This window comes from Salmo trutta, chromosome 4, assembly GCF_901001165.1.
Source record: "Salmo trutta chromosome 4, fSalTru1.1, whole genome shotgun sequence".
NCBI lineage: Eukaryota > Metazoa > Chordata > Actinopteri > Salmoniformes > Salmonidae > Salmo > Salmo trutta.
The window spans coordinates 56,223,968-56,241,458 of record NC_042960.1 but is presented as its reverse complement, the minus strand read 5'-3'; the positions used below and the strand labels follow the sequence as shown (position 1 = coordinate 56,241,458).

At 45.1% G+C, this 17,491-nt stretch overlaps 1 protein-coding gene across 1 annotated transcript in view; it reads right to left on the bottom strand.

The window, feature by feature from the left end:
* The window catches only part of LOC115192667 (potassium voltage-gated channel subfamily KQT member 1-like), an 82,787-nt gene extending 66,023 nt beyond the window's left edge, over positions 1-16,764 (bottom strand). The window contains exons 1-2 of the mRNA XM_029751424.1: positions 16,636-16,764; positions 11,060-11,705 (exon numbers count right to left, since the gene is read on the bottom strand). Of these exons, the coding sequence (XP_029607284.1) occupies positions 11,060-11,565 (506 nt within the window). The 5' untranslated portion in view covers positions 11,566-11,705; positions 16,636-16,764. The remainder of the gene's footprint in view (positions 1-11,059; positions 11,706-16,635) is intronic.
* Between the last annotated feature and the right edge of the window lie 727 nt (positions 16,765-17,491).

Genomic DNA, 17,491 nt, shown 5'->3' with positions numbered 1-17,491 from the left:
GTGTACATAGAAGACATCTTGGTGTACTCCACTACACGCGAGCAACATGTCTCTCATGTCAGGTCCGTTTTGGAGAGGCTGATAGGGCATCACCTGTACGCCAAGGCAGAGAAGGGCCTTTTCTTTCAGCAGGCGGTCTCCTTCCTGGGCTATCGGATATCTACCGCTGGAGAGGAGATGGAAGAGCAGAGGGTCAGTGCAGTACCGTGCAGCCTGTTCCATCCAACATCAAAGCGGTGCAGTGCTTCCTTGGTTTTGCCAACTATTTCAGGCGCTTCAAAGGGGGTTTCAGCACAGTGGTGGCCCATCTCACCTCCCTCCTGAAGGGAGGTCCTCGACAGCTGCGTTGGACTGGGGAGGCCAACGAAGCCTCCGTGCACTCAAGGAACGTTTTACTAATGCACCTGTTTTGGCTCACACTGACCCCTCTCTGCCCTTCATCGTGGAGGTGGACGCCTCCGAGGTTGGAGTAGGGGCTGTTCTCTTCCAACGCACTGGATCACAGCCTAAACTCCATCCATGCGCCTTCTACCTATGGAAGCTGTCCCCCGCAGAGCGGAATTACGACATGGGGGATCATGAGTTGTTGGCCGTCAAGAAGGCGCTGAAAGCATGGTGGCACTGGCTGGAGGATGCTAAACACCCATTCATTGTCTGGACGGACCACAGCAACTTGGAGTACATTCGAGCAGCAAAGAGGCTGAACCCACGTCATGCCAGATGGGCCCTATTCTTCACTATGTTTGACTTTACCCTCTCCTACTAGCCGGGATCAAAGAACGTTAAAGCCGATGCGTTGTCCCGGGTGCATGTCACAGAGGATCGGAGGGAGAAAGTGACACCCATTATTCTCCTGTCCCGCATCGTGGCTCCTGTCGTGTGGAATGTTGATGCGGACATCCGTCGAGCCCTGTGACAGGAGCCCTCACCTGCCCACTGTCCTGAGGGGCGTATCTACGTCTACTCACCTGGACACACACAGCACCTGTGTCGGGGGACCCAGGTATAGCCTGTACTATCGCCTGTCTCTCCGCCAAGTACTGGTGGCCCACCTTGGCCTGGGACGTCCGGGTTTACGTCTCTTCCTGCTCCACCTGCAAATAGAGCTGACACCTAGACACCTCCCCTATTTGCAAACTCCAATTACTGCCGGTTCCACAATGACCCTGGTCCGTGGACTTTGTCACAGACCTTCCCCCCACGGAGGGGCACACCACCTACCTGGTTGTTGTGGACTGGTTTTCCAAAGCCTGTCATTTGATTCCTCTGCCTGGTCTCCCTACGGCCCTGCAGACCGCAGAGGCTCTCTTCTCTCACGTCTTCCGGCACTACGGGATCCCGGAGGACATCGTGTCTGAACGTGGGCCTCAGTTCACCCGTGTCTGGAAGGCCTTCATGGAACGACTGGGGATCACGGTCAGCCTCACCTCCAGGTACTGTCCCAAATAAAATGGGCAGGTGGAAAGAGTAAATCAGGAACCGGGTAGGTACCTTCGTTGTTACTGTCAGGACCGGCCGGGGGAGTGGGCTGCATTTCTGCCTTGGGCAGAATATGCACAAAACTCCCTCTGTCACTCCTCCACTAACCTCACACCCTTTCAGTGTGTTCTAGGCTATCACCTGGCCCTGGCACTCTGGCACCGGAGTCAGATCGAGGCTCCTGCAGTGGACGATTGGTTTCGGCGCGCCGAGGAGGAGTGAACACCGCGCATACCCATCTCCAACGCAACGTCTTCTGGCAGAAGGCACTGGCCGATCGTCACAGCAGTGTGGCCCCGGTCTTTCACCCTGTTGACAGGGTCTGGCTTTCTACGAAGGACCTGCCACTCCGCCTGCCCTGCTGGAAGCTGAGCCCGCAGTTTGTGGGGCCGCTCAAAGTCCTGAGGAGAGTCAATGAGGTGACGTACAGATTACAGCTCCCGTCAATTACCGTATCTCACCCTCATTTCATGTATCTCTCCTTAGGCATTCATGTATCTCTCCATGTATCAGTATAGCTTCCGTCCCTCTCCTCGCCCCAACCTGGGCTCGAACCAGGGATCCTCTGCACACATCAACAACTGACACCCACGAAGCATCGTTACCCATCGTGCCACAAAAGGCCTTTTTGTTTATGGAGATTTACTTTTTGAGCACCACAGCGTTTGGGTTTCGTTCCGTTTTAATCTATGGTGCTTAAATAAATTCAGTAGTTCTAAACCTGCGACTGCCTCCTGCCTACTCCTCTCTAAATCAGTGACAACTACAGGAATTGCAGGGCTGAGCACACCCCCATTCACATCAATGGGGCTGTAGTAGAATGGTTTGAGAGCTTCAAGGTCTTTGGTTACGACACCGAACTGCAGTCAGGTCAAGACCCTGGCGAGGACAACGAACACGCAGACAACGAACACGTAGATGAGCCAGTTTCAGAAATTCTTTGGTTGTGCAAACCCACAGTTTCATCAGCTGTCTGGGTGGCTGGTCTGAGACGATCCAGGTTTTAAATCAACTCATGAATTGTACTGAATATATAGTAGCTATGATCCCCTCTTATACCTAAATGTAATGACATTACATTTTTTTTGCAGATTACTATCAATTACTTATCAACAGCTGTAACAAGTTGTCCAGTGTAGGAAATCCTCACTGCTACCCTAGTTTATAGAAATACCCTATTACTGAACTGAAACAATGTTCTACAGAGTGCCTGTGTGTGTTTTGCCAAACAGTCCTCAGGTTCAAACCTGCAAGCTGACTATGAAATAGTGTATTCATATTCTGATCATAACATCTGTCCAGCAGCCTGCTCTGACAGGCCCTCACCCATCCACCATGGGTTTAGGCAGGATACCTCAGCGTCCACAGCAACAGAAGAATCCTCCTCGCTTAGTTATGTAGCTGAAGATGAATAGATGGAAAGATCATCAGAGATAAGCAGCATCACGGTTCACAGCCAGCCAACCTCATAGGTAAAAAAACTATAATCAGCTTTGTGTGGTTGTATCAGCTGTGTAAGGTGGAATATTAACAGAATATAAAATCAGTAAAGCTGTCTGCCTTTAGTCAGTAAACTGCATTCAGTGGTGTAAAGTACTTAAGTAAAAATATTTTAAAAATACTACTTAAGTCGTTTGTTGCAGTATCTGTACTTTACTTTACTATTCATATTTTTGACTACTTTACTTTTACTTCACTACATTCCTAAAGAAAATAATGTACTTTTTACTCCATTCATTTTCACTGTAACCCAAAAGTACTCGTTACATTTTGAATGCTTAGCAGGACAGGAAAATGGCCCAATTCACACACTTATCAAGAGAACATCCCTGGGCATCCCCTGCCTCTGATCTGGCGGACTCATTAAACACAAATGTTTAATTTGTAAAGGATGTTTGCATGTTGTAGTGTGCCCCTGGCTATCTGTATATTAAAATAAAAACACAAAATTGTGCTGTCAGGTTTACTTAAATAAGCAATTTGAAATGATTTATACTTTTACTTCTGATTCTTAAGTATATTTTTGCAATTACATTTACTTTTGATGCCTAAGTATATTTACTTTTACTTGAGTCATTTTCTATTAAGGTATCTTTACTTTTACTCAAGTATGACAGTTGGGTACTGTTTCTACCACTGATTGCAATTCCCCGTTGGGGTCTAAGTCAGTCCACTGCCATTGAGGAAAGTGAGAGGCTTGGCAAGCCACGGATCAAAGGAGCCTGTTGTCTGAGGGGCTGAGTGAGGCTGAGGTAACACATGCCTTATCCCCTGTGTTAGATAATGTTATATAAAAGACTCAAATCTACTGGGTACTGCACAAGACATGTTCGTCAGAGATCCAGAGTGTCTGTTCTCTGGCGAGCCTGCAGTGCCTGCTGACAGCACTGCATAAGATTCTTTATTCTTTTTATTTTTTTATTTATCTAGGCAAGTCAGTTAAGAGCAAATTCTTATTTACAATGACGGCCTACCCCGGCCAAACCAGAACGCCGCTGGTACAATTGTGCTCCACCCTATGGGACTCCCAATCACGGTCAGATGTGATTCAGCCTGGATTCAAACCAAGGACTGTAGTGACTCTCCTTGCACTTTAAAAAAAAATAATAATAATTTCACCTTTATTTAACCAGGTAGGCAAGTTGAGAACAAGTTCTCATTTACAATTGCGACCTGGCCAAGATAAAGCAAAGCAGTCCGACACATACAACAACACAGAGTCACACATGGAGTAAAACAAACTTACAGTCGATAATACAGTAGAAAAAGAGGTCTATATACAATGTGAGCAAATGAGGTGAGATAAGGGAGGTAATGGCAAAAAAGGCCATGGTGGCAAAGTAAATACAATATAGCAAGTAAAACACTGGAATGGTAGATTTGTAGTGGAAGAAAGTGCAAAGTAGAAATAGAAATAATGGGGTGCAAAGGAGCAAAATAAATAAATAAATAAACACAGTAGGGGAAGAGGTAGTTGTTTGGGCTAAATTATAGATGGGCTATGTACAGGTGCAGTGATCTGTGAGCTGCTCTGACAGCTGGTGCTTAAAGCTAGTGAGGGAGATAAGTGTTTTGAGTTTCAGAGATTTTTGGAGTTCGTTCCAGTCATTGGCAGCAGAGAACTGGAAGGAAAGACGGCCAAAGGAGGAATTGGCTTTGGGGGTGACCAGAGAGATATACCTGCTGGAGCGCGTGCTACAGATGGGTGCTGCTATGGTGACCAGTGAGCTGAGATAAGGGGGGACTTTACCTAGCAGGGTCTTGTAGATGACCTGGAACCAGTGGGTTTGGCGACGAGTACAAAGCGAGGGCCAGCCAACGAGAGCGTACAGGTTGCAGTGGTGGGTAGTATATGGGGCTTTGGTGACAAAACGGATGGCACTGTGATAGACTGCATCCAGTTTATTGAGTAGGGTATTGGAAGCTATTTTGGAAATGACATCGCCGAAGTCGAGGATCGGTAGGATGGTCAGTTTTACGAGGGTATGTTTGGCAGCATGAGTGAAGGATGCTTTGTTGTGAAATAGGAAGCCAATTCTAGATTTAACTTTGGATTGGAGATGTTTGATCTGAGTCTGGAAGGAGAGCTTACAGTCTAACCAAACACCTAGATATTTGTAGTTGTCCACATATTCTGAGTCAGAACCATCCAGAGTAGTGATGCTGGACGGGCGGGCAGGTGCGGGTATCGATCGGTTGAAGAGCATGCATTTAGTTTTACTTGTATTTAAGAGCAGTTGGAGGTATTTGGAGCAGTTGAATGGCATTGAAGCTCGTCTGCAGGGTTGTTAACACAGTGTCCAAAGAAGGGCCAGAAGTATACAGAATGGTGTCGTCTGCGTAGAGGTGGATCAGAGACTCACCAGCAGCAAGAGCGACATCATTGATGTATTCAGAGAAAAGAGTTGGCCCAAGAATTGAACCCTGTGGCACCCCCATAGAGACTACCAGAGGCCCGGACAACAGGCCATCCGATTTGACACGTTGAACTCTATCAGAGAAGTAGTTGGTGAACCAGGCGAGGCAATCGTTTGAGAAATCAAGGCTATTGAGTCTGCCGATGAGGATATGGTGATTGACAGAGTCGAAAGCCTTGGCCAGGTCAATGAATACGGCAGCACAGTATTGTTTCTTATCGATGGCGGTTACGATATCGTTTAGGACCTTGAGCGTGGCTGAGGTGCACCCATGACCAGCTCTGAAACCAGATTGCATAGCGGAGAAGGTGCGGTGGGATTCAAAATGGTCGGTAATCTGTTTGTTGACTTGGCTTTCGAAGACCTTAGAAAGGCAGGGTAGGATAGATATAGGAATGTAGCAGTTTGGGTCAAGAGTGTCAACAGCTGACAACAGCTGCTTTCCAATCTTTTGGAATCTCAGACGACATGAAAGAGAGGTTGAACAGGCTAGTAATAGGGGTTGCAACAATTTCGGCAGATCATTTTAGAAAGAAAGGGTCCAGATTGTCTAGCCCGGCTAATTTGTAGGGGTCCAGATTTTGCAGCTCTTTCAGAACATCAGCTGACTGGATTTGGGAGAAGGAGAAATGGGGAAGGCTTGGGCGAGTAGCTGTGGGGGGTGCAGTGCTGTTGACCGCGGTAGGGGTAGCCAGGTGGAAAGCATGGCCAGCCGTAGAAAAATGCTTATTGAAATTCTCAATTATAGTGGATTTATCGGAGGTGACAGAGTTTCCTATCCTCAGTGCAGTGGGCAGCTGTGAGGAGGTGTTCTTATTCTCCATGGACTTTACAGTGTCCCAGAACTTTTTTGAGTTTGTGTTGCAGGAAGCAAATTTCTGCTTGCAAAAGCTAGACTTGGCTTTTCTAACTGCCTGTGTATATTGGTTTCTAACTTCCCTGAAAAGTTGCATATCACGGGGGCTGTTGGATGCTAATGCAGAACGCCACAGGATGTTTTTGTGTTTGTTAAGGGCAGTCAGGTCTGGAGAGAACCAAGGGCTATATCTGTTCCTGGTTCGAAATTTCTTGAATGGGGCATGCTTATTTAAGATGGTGAGGAAGGCATTTAAAAAAAATAACCAGGCATCCGCTACTGACGGGATGAGGTCAATATCCTTCCAGGATACCCGTGCCAGGTCGATTAGAAAGGCTTGCTTGTTGAAATGTTTCAGGGAGCGTTTGACAGTGATGAGTGGAGGTCGTTTGACCGCTGACCGATTACGGATGCAGGCAATGAGGCAGTGATCACTGAGATCTTGGTTGAAAACAGCAGAGGTGTATTTAGAGGGCAAGTTGGTTAGGATGATATCTAAGAGGGTGCCCGTGTTTACGGCTTTGGGGTGGTACCTGGTAGGTTCATTGATAATTTGTGTGAGATTGAGGGCATCAAGCTTAGATTGTAGGATGGCTGGGGTGTTAAGCATGTCCCAGTTTAGGTCACCTAGCAGCACGAGCTCTGAAGATAGATGGGGGGCAATCAGTTCACATATGGTGTCCAGAGCACAGCTGGGGGCAGAGGGTGGTCTATAGCAGGCGGCAACGGTGAGAGACTTGTTTTTAGAGAGATGGATTTTTAAAAGTAGAAGTTCAAATTGTTTGAGTACAGACCTGGATAGTAGGACAGAACTCTGCAGTAGATTGCAACACCGCCCCCTTTGGCCATTCTATCTTGTCTGAAAATGTTGTAGTTAGGGATGAAGATTTCAGAGTTTTTGGTAGACTTCCTAAGCCAGGATTCAGACACGGCTAGGACATCCGGGTTGGCAGACTGTGCTAAAGCAGTGCATAAAACAAACTTAGGGAGAAGGCTTCTAATGTTAACATGCATGAAACCAAGGCTATTACAGTTACAGAAGTCATCAAAAAAGAGCGCCTGGGGAATAGGAGTGGAGCTAGGCACTGCAGGGCCTGGATTCACCTCTACATCACCAGAAGAACAGAGGAGGATTAGGATAAGGGTACGGCTAAAAGCTATGAGAATTGGTCGTCTATGACATCCAGAATAGAGAGTAAAAGGAGCAGGTTTCTGGGGGCGATAAAATAGCTTCAAGGTATAATGTACAGACAAAGGTATGGTAGGATGTGAATACAGTGGAGGTAAACCTAGGCATTTAGTGATGATGAGAGAAATATTGTCTCTAGAAACATCATTGAAACCAGAAGATGTCATAGTATGTGTGGGTGGTGGAACTGAAAGGTTGGATAAGGTATAATGAGCAGGGCTAGAGGTTCTACAGTGAAATAAGCCAATAAACACTAACCAGAACAGCAATGGACAAGGCATATTGACATTAAGGAGAGGCATGTTTACCCGAGTGATCATAAGGGTCCCGTGAGATTCAGACAGCTAGCCGGGCCATAGGTAGCAGCTAGCTGGTGGAAGATGGAGGGAGGTCTGTTTTTAGCCACCTCGTACGTTTCCGTCAGTAGATTAGAGGGGTTCCGTGTGGTAGGGGGGACCAGTCCAATTGCCAAAATAGTTATAGTGGCCCAAGAAAATTGTCCGATAGACCTATTCAGATAGCCGCCGATAAGACAGCTAACGATTAGCGGGCCGCTGATGGGCATTCAGGTTATGTCGCAACGGAGGGGCCAGTTGGATAACTCCCTCGGGCAGATAACGTCGGTAGTCCAGTCGTGAAGGCCCGATGGGGCTCCGCATCGGCAGTAAAACGGGTCCGGATAGGTGACTGTAGCCCAGGAGTGGCTGATGGAACTCTTCAGCTGGCTAGCAGCTAGCTAGCTGCAAGATCCAGGTGTAAATGTCCAGAGCCTGCGGTAGAAATCCGGGGATATGGAGAGAAAATAGGTCCGGTATGCTCTGGTCTGAGTCGTGCTGTACAAAACTGGCGATAGCTTTTCGAGCTAAGGGATAGCTGATGACCGCCAACCGTGGCTAGCTGAACTCCAACGTTAGCCAGTGAACTGGCCAACCTCTGGCTAACTGCTGGCTAGCTTCTGTTGTGGATTTCAGATTTGAGGTAAAAAATACTTTTTTTTTTTAATTGGTGAGGCGGGTTGCAGGAGAGTGTTTTGAGATTGAGTTTTTAGAAAAAAATATATATAAAAAGATATGCGAAGATAAGATGTAAATATATATATATACACATACATGGGACACGACAAGACAAAAGGACAAAGACGTACTGAGATGCAGTGACTTAGACTTCTGCGCCGCTCGGGAGCCCAGGGGATTTATGGACCCTGTCCGAGTACGCTGTGGGTAGCCCAAGGGATTTCTTCCGTACTAGACTATATTTATCTGTGTGTTTGTGTGTGTGAGAGAGATACAGAGACAGAGTGTATGCATGTCTTTGTACCTGTCATTCATTATGTGCATGCCTGTGAGTCCATGTCCGTGTGTGGCCCAGAGGCGGATGTCATTTCTGAGCTGATAACGTGGCATCGGTTCAGTCTGTTTCTTCTCACTACGTAGTGCCTGTCCCTGGCTCTGGTCTTGACAAGCCAGACAAGAGGAGTGATGGATAGGGCTGGAAACACTGTCAGCCAGGCACAGAACCACTCACCCTTCTACCCTCTCTGCCTGCCTGCCTATCTATCTGTGTCATCATAATGAAGAGCAGGCCTATTAACCTGTCATGGGTGCTGTACACAGCCCTTTACACATCCTTCTTTTTTCTCCTCTCGTGTGTGTCCTGGAAGGCCTGATGGAGCGGAGCAGAGAGGAGTGGAGCAGAGCGGCATCCGGAGAACAGTGGGGTATCTGCCTTGCCCAGGGGCAGAATTACAGATTTTTACCTTGTCAGCTCGGGGATTCAATACAGCAACCTTCCAGTTACTGGCCCACGCTCTAACCACTAGGCTACCTGCGCGCACGTTAGGTCAAACGTCCCGCGGGGGACACACAGATCCTCTAGAGGTTTTAAACAGTGGGTGTTGAACTTGAGGTTAAGTCAATAAACAGTAGAAGCGGTATTATCCAACCTCTTGAATGATGGGGCAACAATTAGGATCCCGCCTAAATAGACATACCCAAACGTAATTATTTTTCATGAGATGGCCATCAACAATAACTGGTAAAGTTGCCTAGTTTTAGAAAGGTCTGGAACTCACCTTTCTGGTAAAAATAGTTCTAAATTGCTAAGGTGCACTCACTTTTGAGGACACAAGCTCAAGTACATAGTACAAATATTACGAAAATATGAAAAATCATACATTATTTTTTTACTATTCAACAAATATGGGGAAATAGGAATTTAAATGACTGAAACGCACTCTAAATATATTAACAATCAAATTATAAAGTACTTACTATAAGATTTCACCTTTGTCATAACTGTAAAACAAATATGATCATACTTAGTGACAGTACAATATTGGCACTATTTCATATAACTGACGACAATATCCACTGAGCGACTCAGAGACACCATTCAAATGTACAACTTCAGCTTTAAGCACAAAGTGATTTCGTCCATCTGTGACCAAGAGAAATGGATCTTGTTTCAATTCTATTAAATTATTTAGTATTTTTTCATGTCAAGACTGTTTCATATGCGCTATTGCAAGCGCAGCTGTGAGTGTCACAGGCACAGGAAATTGTTCCTTTGTCTGGATAGGCCAGAAAATGTGACACATCACTCCCTATGCAAATGTGGAGGTGGGTTCAAATAGAAATGTGTGGCTTTCAAACTTTGCAGAAAATGTAAATGTTAATATTATTCATAAAGATATATTTAATGTTATATTTAGGAATTTGTGTTTTTTAGGGCAGTGGTTCCCAAACCTTTTTGAACCATGACACACCTTGATATAGAAAATTCTGCGGCACACCTAAAATGTCCTTATTAATTTATTTAGTGGTAATGACCTCCATCTCATCTGAACCACACTGCAAATTATCTATTTTCTGTGACAAACTTTTAATAGATGAAATAGTGTTTATTTGAACTATTTTAATAGTTTGCATAGTTCCTTACTCATGGTGATTAATTTGATGTGTACCCCTTTAAGAGCGTCCCGCAATCCACACCAGAAAGAAAAAAATGTAGCTCTGGTAAAATATGTCTTCAGTTTTGAACAGTTTGAGCTAGAAACGAGAGGTTTTCTGCATTGCTCTGTTTTTTATCTATGGCAGAGACTGTAGTATAGCTAAGCCTAGTCAGACTTGCATATGCTAATGATTCTCACAGGTGAAGTAAAATTATACAAATTACTTTGCTCTTGATGCGCCCCCCTCAGATGATTCAAATGTAACAGCCTGAGCACAAAAGACTTGAAACAATGATACAGACGTAACCATGCGCCGTAAAATGTATTATCTGAGTGGCACTGGTGCTCCCAGGTCAAAATGACATGTACACTCCACAGGTCACATTTGTGAGATACTTTTTAAAATCAAGATTAGCAAAATATGTACGGCACACCTGAGAGTTCCTCAAGGCACACCGGTTGAAAACCACTGATCTAGAGAAGCTGTCTACCCACTGGGCACAGACGTCAATTCAACATCTATTCCACGTTGGTTCAATGTAATTTCATTGAAATGACGTGGAAACAATGTTGATTCAACCAGTGTCTGCCAAGTGGGTAGTCCTTTAGCTGCCTACATGTATGTTAAAGTGACCAGCAAAGGATGAAAGTGTACTGTAGGTACTCACACCAAGAAGTGGTAGAGGAAGCATCTCAATCCAGCGGGTCTCTCTAGGAAGTTGTAGACATCCCCCTGCATGCTAGTCTTGGTGACGTAGGGGCTCTGGGAGTGTATGGTGGCGCGCAGCTGGCTGGCTGGAGGGAGAGGAGGGTTAGGGCAGTGGGCAGGGGGCCGGCCGTCGATCTGCAACGGTGGGTCCTTTGTGTCCGTCTGTGGGCTGCAGGGAGTGTCTGATCCATTATTCACCGCTGTGGGCTCCAGTTTCAGTGAAACAGGAGAGTAGCGTGTACTGTTAGCAGCAGCAGTGGCAGCCTCATCCAGGGCCAGGGACCTGTCACTGTCCATGGTGCCCATGCCTTGGCTCCCACCCATGGGGCTCCGTCCCGGGTTGGTAAGGCTGGTGGTGGCATGACCATTTGGCCCGAAGGTCTTGGATCCTCCGCCACCACTACCACCGTGGTCTCTGTGCGCACGGTTCAGCAGCTGAAAGGGACATCCTCGCTTCTCGCTCATACTGCCAAAGAGAACAGTCCGGTTCAAAGGAGCAGGAGGCTGGGTTAAAGGTCAGACAGGTCCAGGTGGGAGGAGATAAACAGCTAATGACAAGGCACGTCCACCCCAGAGGCTAAAGCACTCTTTGTTAGGCTACAGAACTGCAGAGGAGAAGAGATCAGATAGGTTAGATCTAATGGGCAGGGTGATCACAGTGACAGTTGAACCCCTGTAACACAGTACAGTACCAGTCACCAACCCTCTGAGATGGTTGGCACTTTGCAGGCTTTGGTTCTGACCAAGCCCGACACTTAAACCCTAAACAGCAATTGATTAAATAATCATTAATCATGCACTGAAGCAAAAGCTGACAGCCATAACATGTAGCTCTCCAGGAACAGCCTTTCAGCCTCCGACCACAAGGACTTGTTTCCCCAGGTCAGTCTCCTTAAGGAAAATGTATTACCCCTACCATACGGAACAAAAATATAAACGCAACATGTAAAGTCTTGGTCCTATGTTTCATGAGCTGAAAGAAAAGATCCCAGAAATGTTGTATAGGGACAAAAAGGTTATTTCTCTCAAATTTTGTGCACAAATTTGTTTACATCCCAGTTAGTGAGCATTTCTCCTTTGCCAAGATAATCTAGCCACCTGACAGGTGTGGCATATCAAGAAGCTGATTAAACAGCATGATCATTACACAGGTGCACCTTGTGCTGGGGCCAATAAAAGGCCACTCTAAAATGTGCAGTTTTGTCACACAACACAATGCCACAGATGTCTCAAGTTGAGGGAGCGTGCAATTGGCATGCTGACTGCAGGAATATCCACCAGAGCTGTTGCTAGAGCATTGAATGTTAATTTCTCTACCATAATCCGCCTCCAACGTCATTTTAGAGAATTTCTCAGCACGTCCAACCGGCCTCAGAAACACAGACCACGTGTAACCACGCCAGCCCAGGACCTCCACATCTGGCTTCTTCACCTGAGGGATCATCTGAGACCAGCCACCCGGACAGCTGATGAAACTGTGGGTTTGCACAACCAGGAATTTCTGCACAAACTGTCAGAAACCGTCTCAGGGAAGCTCATCTGCATGCCTGTCGTCCTCACCAAGGTCTTGACCTAAATGCAGTTCGGCGTCGTAACCGAGAAGTGTGCTCTTCATGGATTAATCCCGATTTCAACTGTACCGGGAAGATGGCAGACAGCGTGTATGGCGTCGTGTGGGCGAGCGGTTTGCTGATTAAACGATGTGAACAGAGTGCCCCATGGTGGTGGTGGGGTTATGGTATGTGCAGGCATAAGCTACGGACAACGAACACAATTGCATTTTATCGACTTCATGTTTCAGCATGATAATGCACAGCCCCATGTCACAAGGATCTGTACACAAGTTTGGGATGCTCTTGATCGACGTGTATGACAGCATGTTCCAGTTCCCGCCAATATCCAGCAACTTCGCACAGCCATTAAAGAGGAGTGGGACAACATTCCACAGGCAACAATCAACAGCCTGATCAACTCAATGAGAAGGTGATGTGTCACGCTGCTTGAGGTAAATGGTGGTCCCAACAGATACTGACTGGTTTTCTGATCTACGCCCCTACTTTTTTAAAAAGGTATCTATGACCAACATATGCATATCTGTATTCCCAGTGATGTGAAATCCATAGATTAGGGCCTAATTAATTTATTTCAATTGACAGATTTTATTATATGAACTGTAATTCAGTAAAATCTTTGAAATTGTTGCATGTTGTGTTAATTTTTGTTCAGTGTAATTAGTGCATTTTCCTTTTCTGGTGGATGATGCTAGAGAAGGAGATGGAGAGACAGAGCGTAAAGGAGCTTGGATATGATAGATTATGCCTGAGATGGCATATCTTACCTTGTATTCATCCTTCATACGTGCCGTTGCTATAACTCACTTGTTTACAATGGGAAATCAGACATTAACACTTCCAGGTCTCAGAATCTCAGAATGTTCTGTTCTTGTCCAAAGTTAAAATATGAATCTGACGACTTGTAGAAGTCACATCCAAGGCCTGAGCCCTGAGAGCTCACACAGAGGAGTCTGGTACATTAATGTTGCAAGGGGATGAGGACGGACAGGGGATTACCATTGTGACTATGGATTTGGAGAAGTGTGTCATCTCTATGCATCATCATTATAGCTATCTCCTTTCACATGTGATCTGTTTACATCAACACAACCAACAGACACAATACTGGTAACTTTATTCAAACTGGTAATGATGATAGATGTCAAGCGGTCCAAAGTTGAGAGGCATTAGACCATCTTGGTAACAGATAACGTGTGTGTGTGTGTGTGTGTGTGTGTGTGTGTGTGTGTGTGTGTGTGTGTGTGTGTGTGTGTGTGTGTGTGTGTGTGTGTGTGTGTGTGTGTGTGTGTGTGTGTGTGTGTGTGTGTGTGTGTGTGTGTGTCACCCTGCATGATAGATTCCTTAGCCAATGGTAGAGACCAGAGGTCACCACACACAAGGTCTACAACACATTTATAGAGGATCACACAAGAGCTTTACCTCAGGTGAAATACCACCCTGATAGCATTGACTGAATTTAGGCCATAGTCCATCATGTCCAAGCTCCTCTACCCCCTCTCTCTCCCTTTCCTTCTTATTCTCTATAGACCAGCATCATCCACCATAAAAGTCATGGCCACTATTCAGTAGGTGTCAAAACCTTTTCCTTAAGGAAATTGACCTGGGTCTGAAAAGTGAACGGATCATGGTCACTAAATCCGTCGGAAACAAGTCTTTGTGGTGTGAGGTTGGAACGTAACAGGAGCTAGCAACCCTCCAACGTGTCTGTCCTCCACAGCAGATAATGTGATGACAGTCTGTTCTCACAAACACTGCTGCTGTCACCAGGCCATAGATTGAGTTTCTCTGCTACGCTGGACAACCATCAAACACACAAAAACTCTGTCAGGCATTAGAGTCCTTGGGCATAGGAGTTACCTTCAGTTAATCCATCATCAATCATTCCATATAGGAATATCATCTTCTTAACCTTATACAGTGGGGGGGGAAAGTATTTAGTCAGCCACCAATTGTGCAAGTTCTCCCACTTAAAAAGATGAGAGAGGCCTGTAATTTTCATCATAGGTACACGTCAACAATGACAGACAAAATGAGAAAAAAAATCCAGAAAATCACATTGAGGATTTTTTATGAATTTCTTTGCAAATTATGGTGGAAAATAAGTATTTGGTCACCTACAAACAAGCAAGATTTCTGGCTCTCACAGACCTGTAACTTCTTCTTTAAGAGGCTCCTCTGTCCTCCACTCGTTACCTGTATTAATGGCACCTGTTTGAACTTGTTATCAGTATAAAAGACACCTGTCCACAACCTCAAACAGTCACACTCCAAACTCCACTATGGCCAAGACCAAAGAGCTGTCAAAGGACACCAGAAACAAAATTGTAGACCTGCACCAGGCTGGGAAGACTGAATCTGCAATAGGTAAGCAGCTTGGTTTGAAGAAATCAACTGTGGGAGCAATTATTAGGAAATGGAAGACATAAGACCACTGATAATCTCCCTCGATCTGGGGCTCCACGCAAGATCTCACACCGTGGGGTCAAAATGATCACAAGAACGGTGAGCAAAAATCCCAGAACCACACGGGGGGACCTAGTGAATGACCTGCAGAGAGCTGGGACCAAAGTAACAAAGCCTACCATCAGTAACACACTACGCCGCCAGGGACTCAAATCCTGCAGTGCCAGACGTGTCCCCCTGCTTAAGCCAGTACATGTCCAGGCCCGTCTGAAGTTTGCTAGAGAGCATTTGGATGATCCAGAAGAGGATTGGGAGAATGTCATATGGTCCGATGAAACCAAAATAGAACTTTTTGGTAAAAACTCAACTCGTCGTGTTTGGAGGACAAAGAATGCTGAGTTGCATCCAAAGAACACCATACCTACTGTGAAGCATGGGGGTGGAAACATCATGCTTTGGGGCTGTTTTTCTGCAAAGGGACCAGGACGACTGATCCGTGTAAAGGAAAGAATGAATGGGGCCATGTATCGTGAGATTTTGAGTGAAAACCTCCTTCCATCAGCAAGGACATTGAAGATGAAACGTGGCTGGGTCTTTCAGCATGACAATGATCCCAAACACACCGCCCGGGCAACGAAGGAGTGGCTTCGTAAGAAGCATTTCAAGGTCCTGGAGTGGCCTAGCCAGTCTCCAGATCTCAACCCCATAGAAAATATTTGGAGGGAGTTGAAAGTCCGTGTTGCCCAGCGACAGCCCCAAAACATCACTGCTCTAGAGGAGATCTGCATGGAGGAATGGGCCAAAATACCAGCAACAGTGTGTGAAAACCTTGTGAAGACTTACAGAAAACCTTTGACCTGTGTCATTGCCAACAAAGGGTATATAACAAAGTATTGAGATAAACTTTTGTTATTGACCAAATACTTATTTTCCACCATAATTTGCAAATAAATTCATTAAAATCCTACAATGTGATTTTCTGGATTTTGTTTTCTCATTTTGTCTGTCATTGTTGACGTGTTCCTATGATGAAAATTACAGGCCTCTCTCATCTTTTTAAGTGGGAGAACTTGCACAATTGGTGGCTGACTAAATACTTTTTTCCCCCACTGTAGTAGCATCTTATTACTTTGAATATTCAAATATTTAGGACCAAACATGGTTTATGAAAAACACGTTTGTGAGAGGATGTTGAAAATGGTCTTGGAGGTGAATTAGAAGCTATTTGAGCCACTGTAACAATGATGATTACAGCACATCTGTCAATATGTTTCTCTTTAACTGACAACTGACACTGACAACCGACCTATAAATGTATGTTTTGAGCCATCAAACTAACAGATCAGATGTGTTGGATGAGCTTTCAATAAAAGGTATCTGCCAGACAACACAAAATACAGAAATATTTGCCACGGAATATTAGGATGTTTCCATTTCAGCTATTAGTTATTTCAAATATCCTATAGGGATATAACTCTTAACATATTTTATTGTAATAAAGTAATAATTTCAGATAGCCCAAATTAATTTAATGTAAAAAAATAAAAAGTGAACTTACCTTTCAGCTGAGGACATTCAGTTAGCCTATCTTCCCTTCAAAGTGGTACCCAGATGTAAGACGTGTTTGTGCGTAAATTACAGTGGACACCATGGAAAAAGGGAACATTAGAATACAGAAATGAGAAGAAAAAAACAACTCAGGTCGTTGTTTCTATCCTTTCGCAGCTTGTCTCTGAATTGCGTCTGTCACGAACTGGATAGTGTTGTGCTTGCTAAAAGCAACAGCTGGTGGCAGTACGCGCACGGCGGCAGGGATGCTGCTGAAATACACTGGAGCCTTTCATCTTGTGCTCAACATTATCCACCTGACTCACGTGACCTCAGCGGCGCAAATAAATGGTATTGTCTACCAAGGATGAACCAAGTAACATTAAGGATACAATCAGAAACGTACTTTTTTAGCGTACTTTTTTAGATAATGATCATGAGAGCTAGGATATCCCAAGTTTAACAGTTGAATGGCCAAAATAGTCCATAAACACTAGCCTGGGTACCAGTCTCTTCAGCTAATCAACTCCCTGTACTCCATGTCGTGTGCCAAAGAAACTGGCTTTAGTCTGCCATCTTCAAATATGAATATTCTGATTAAATATGAATCCTATTCGATAAACCTCACACCTATCCTCCAATCACAACGATTATGCAAATATTGGAACACCTTTTTTTCTCCACAAAACGCGTAGGTATCCGGTTGCTAAGAAACCATTTTCTGTTTGTCCCGAGATGAAACCAGTCTGTCAAAAGTTGCTAACTCATGTCTAAATTCTCAAACTAAATACATACTGCAATTCCAACCACAAAACGTCTTAGTTTTGATTTTAAGCCTCGAAATACAACAACTTGTTTAGCTAACA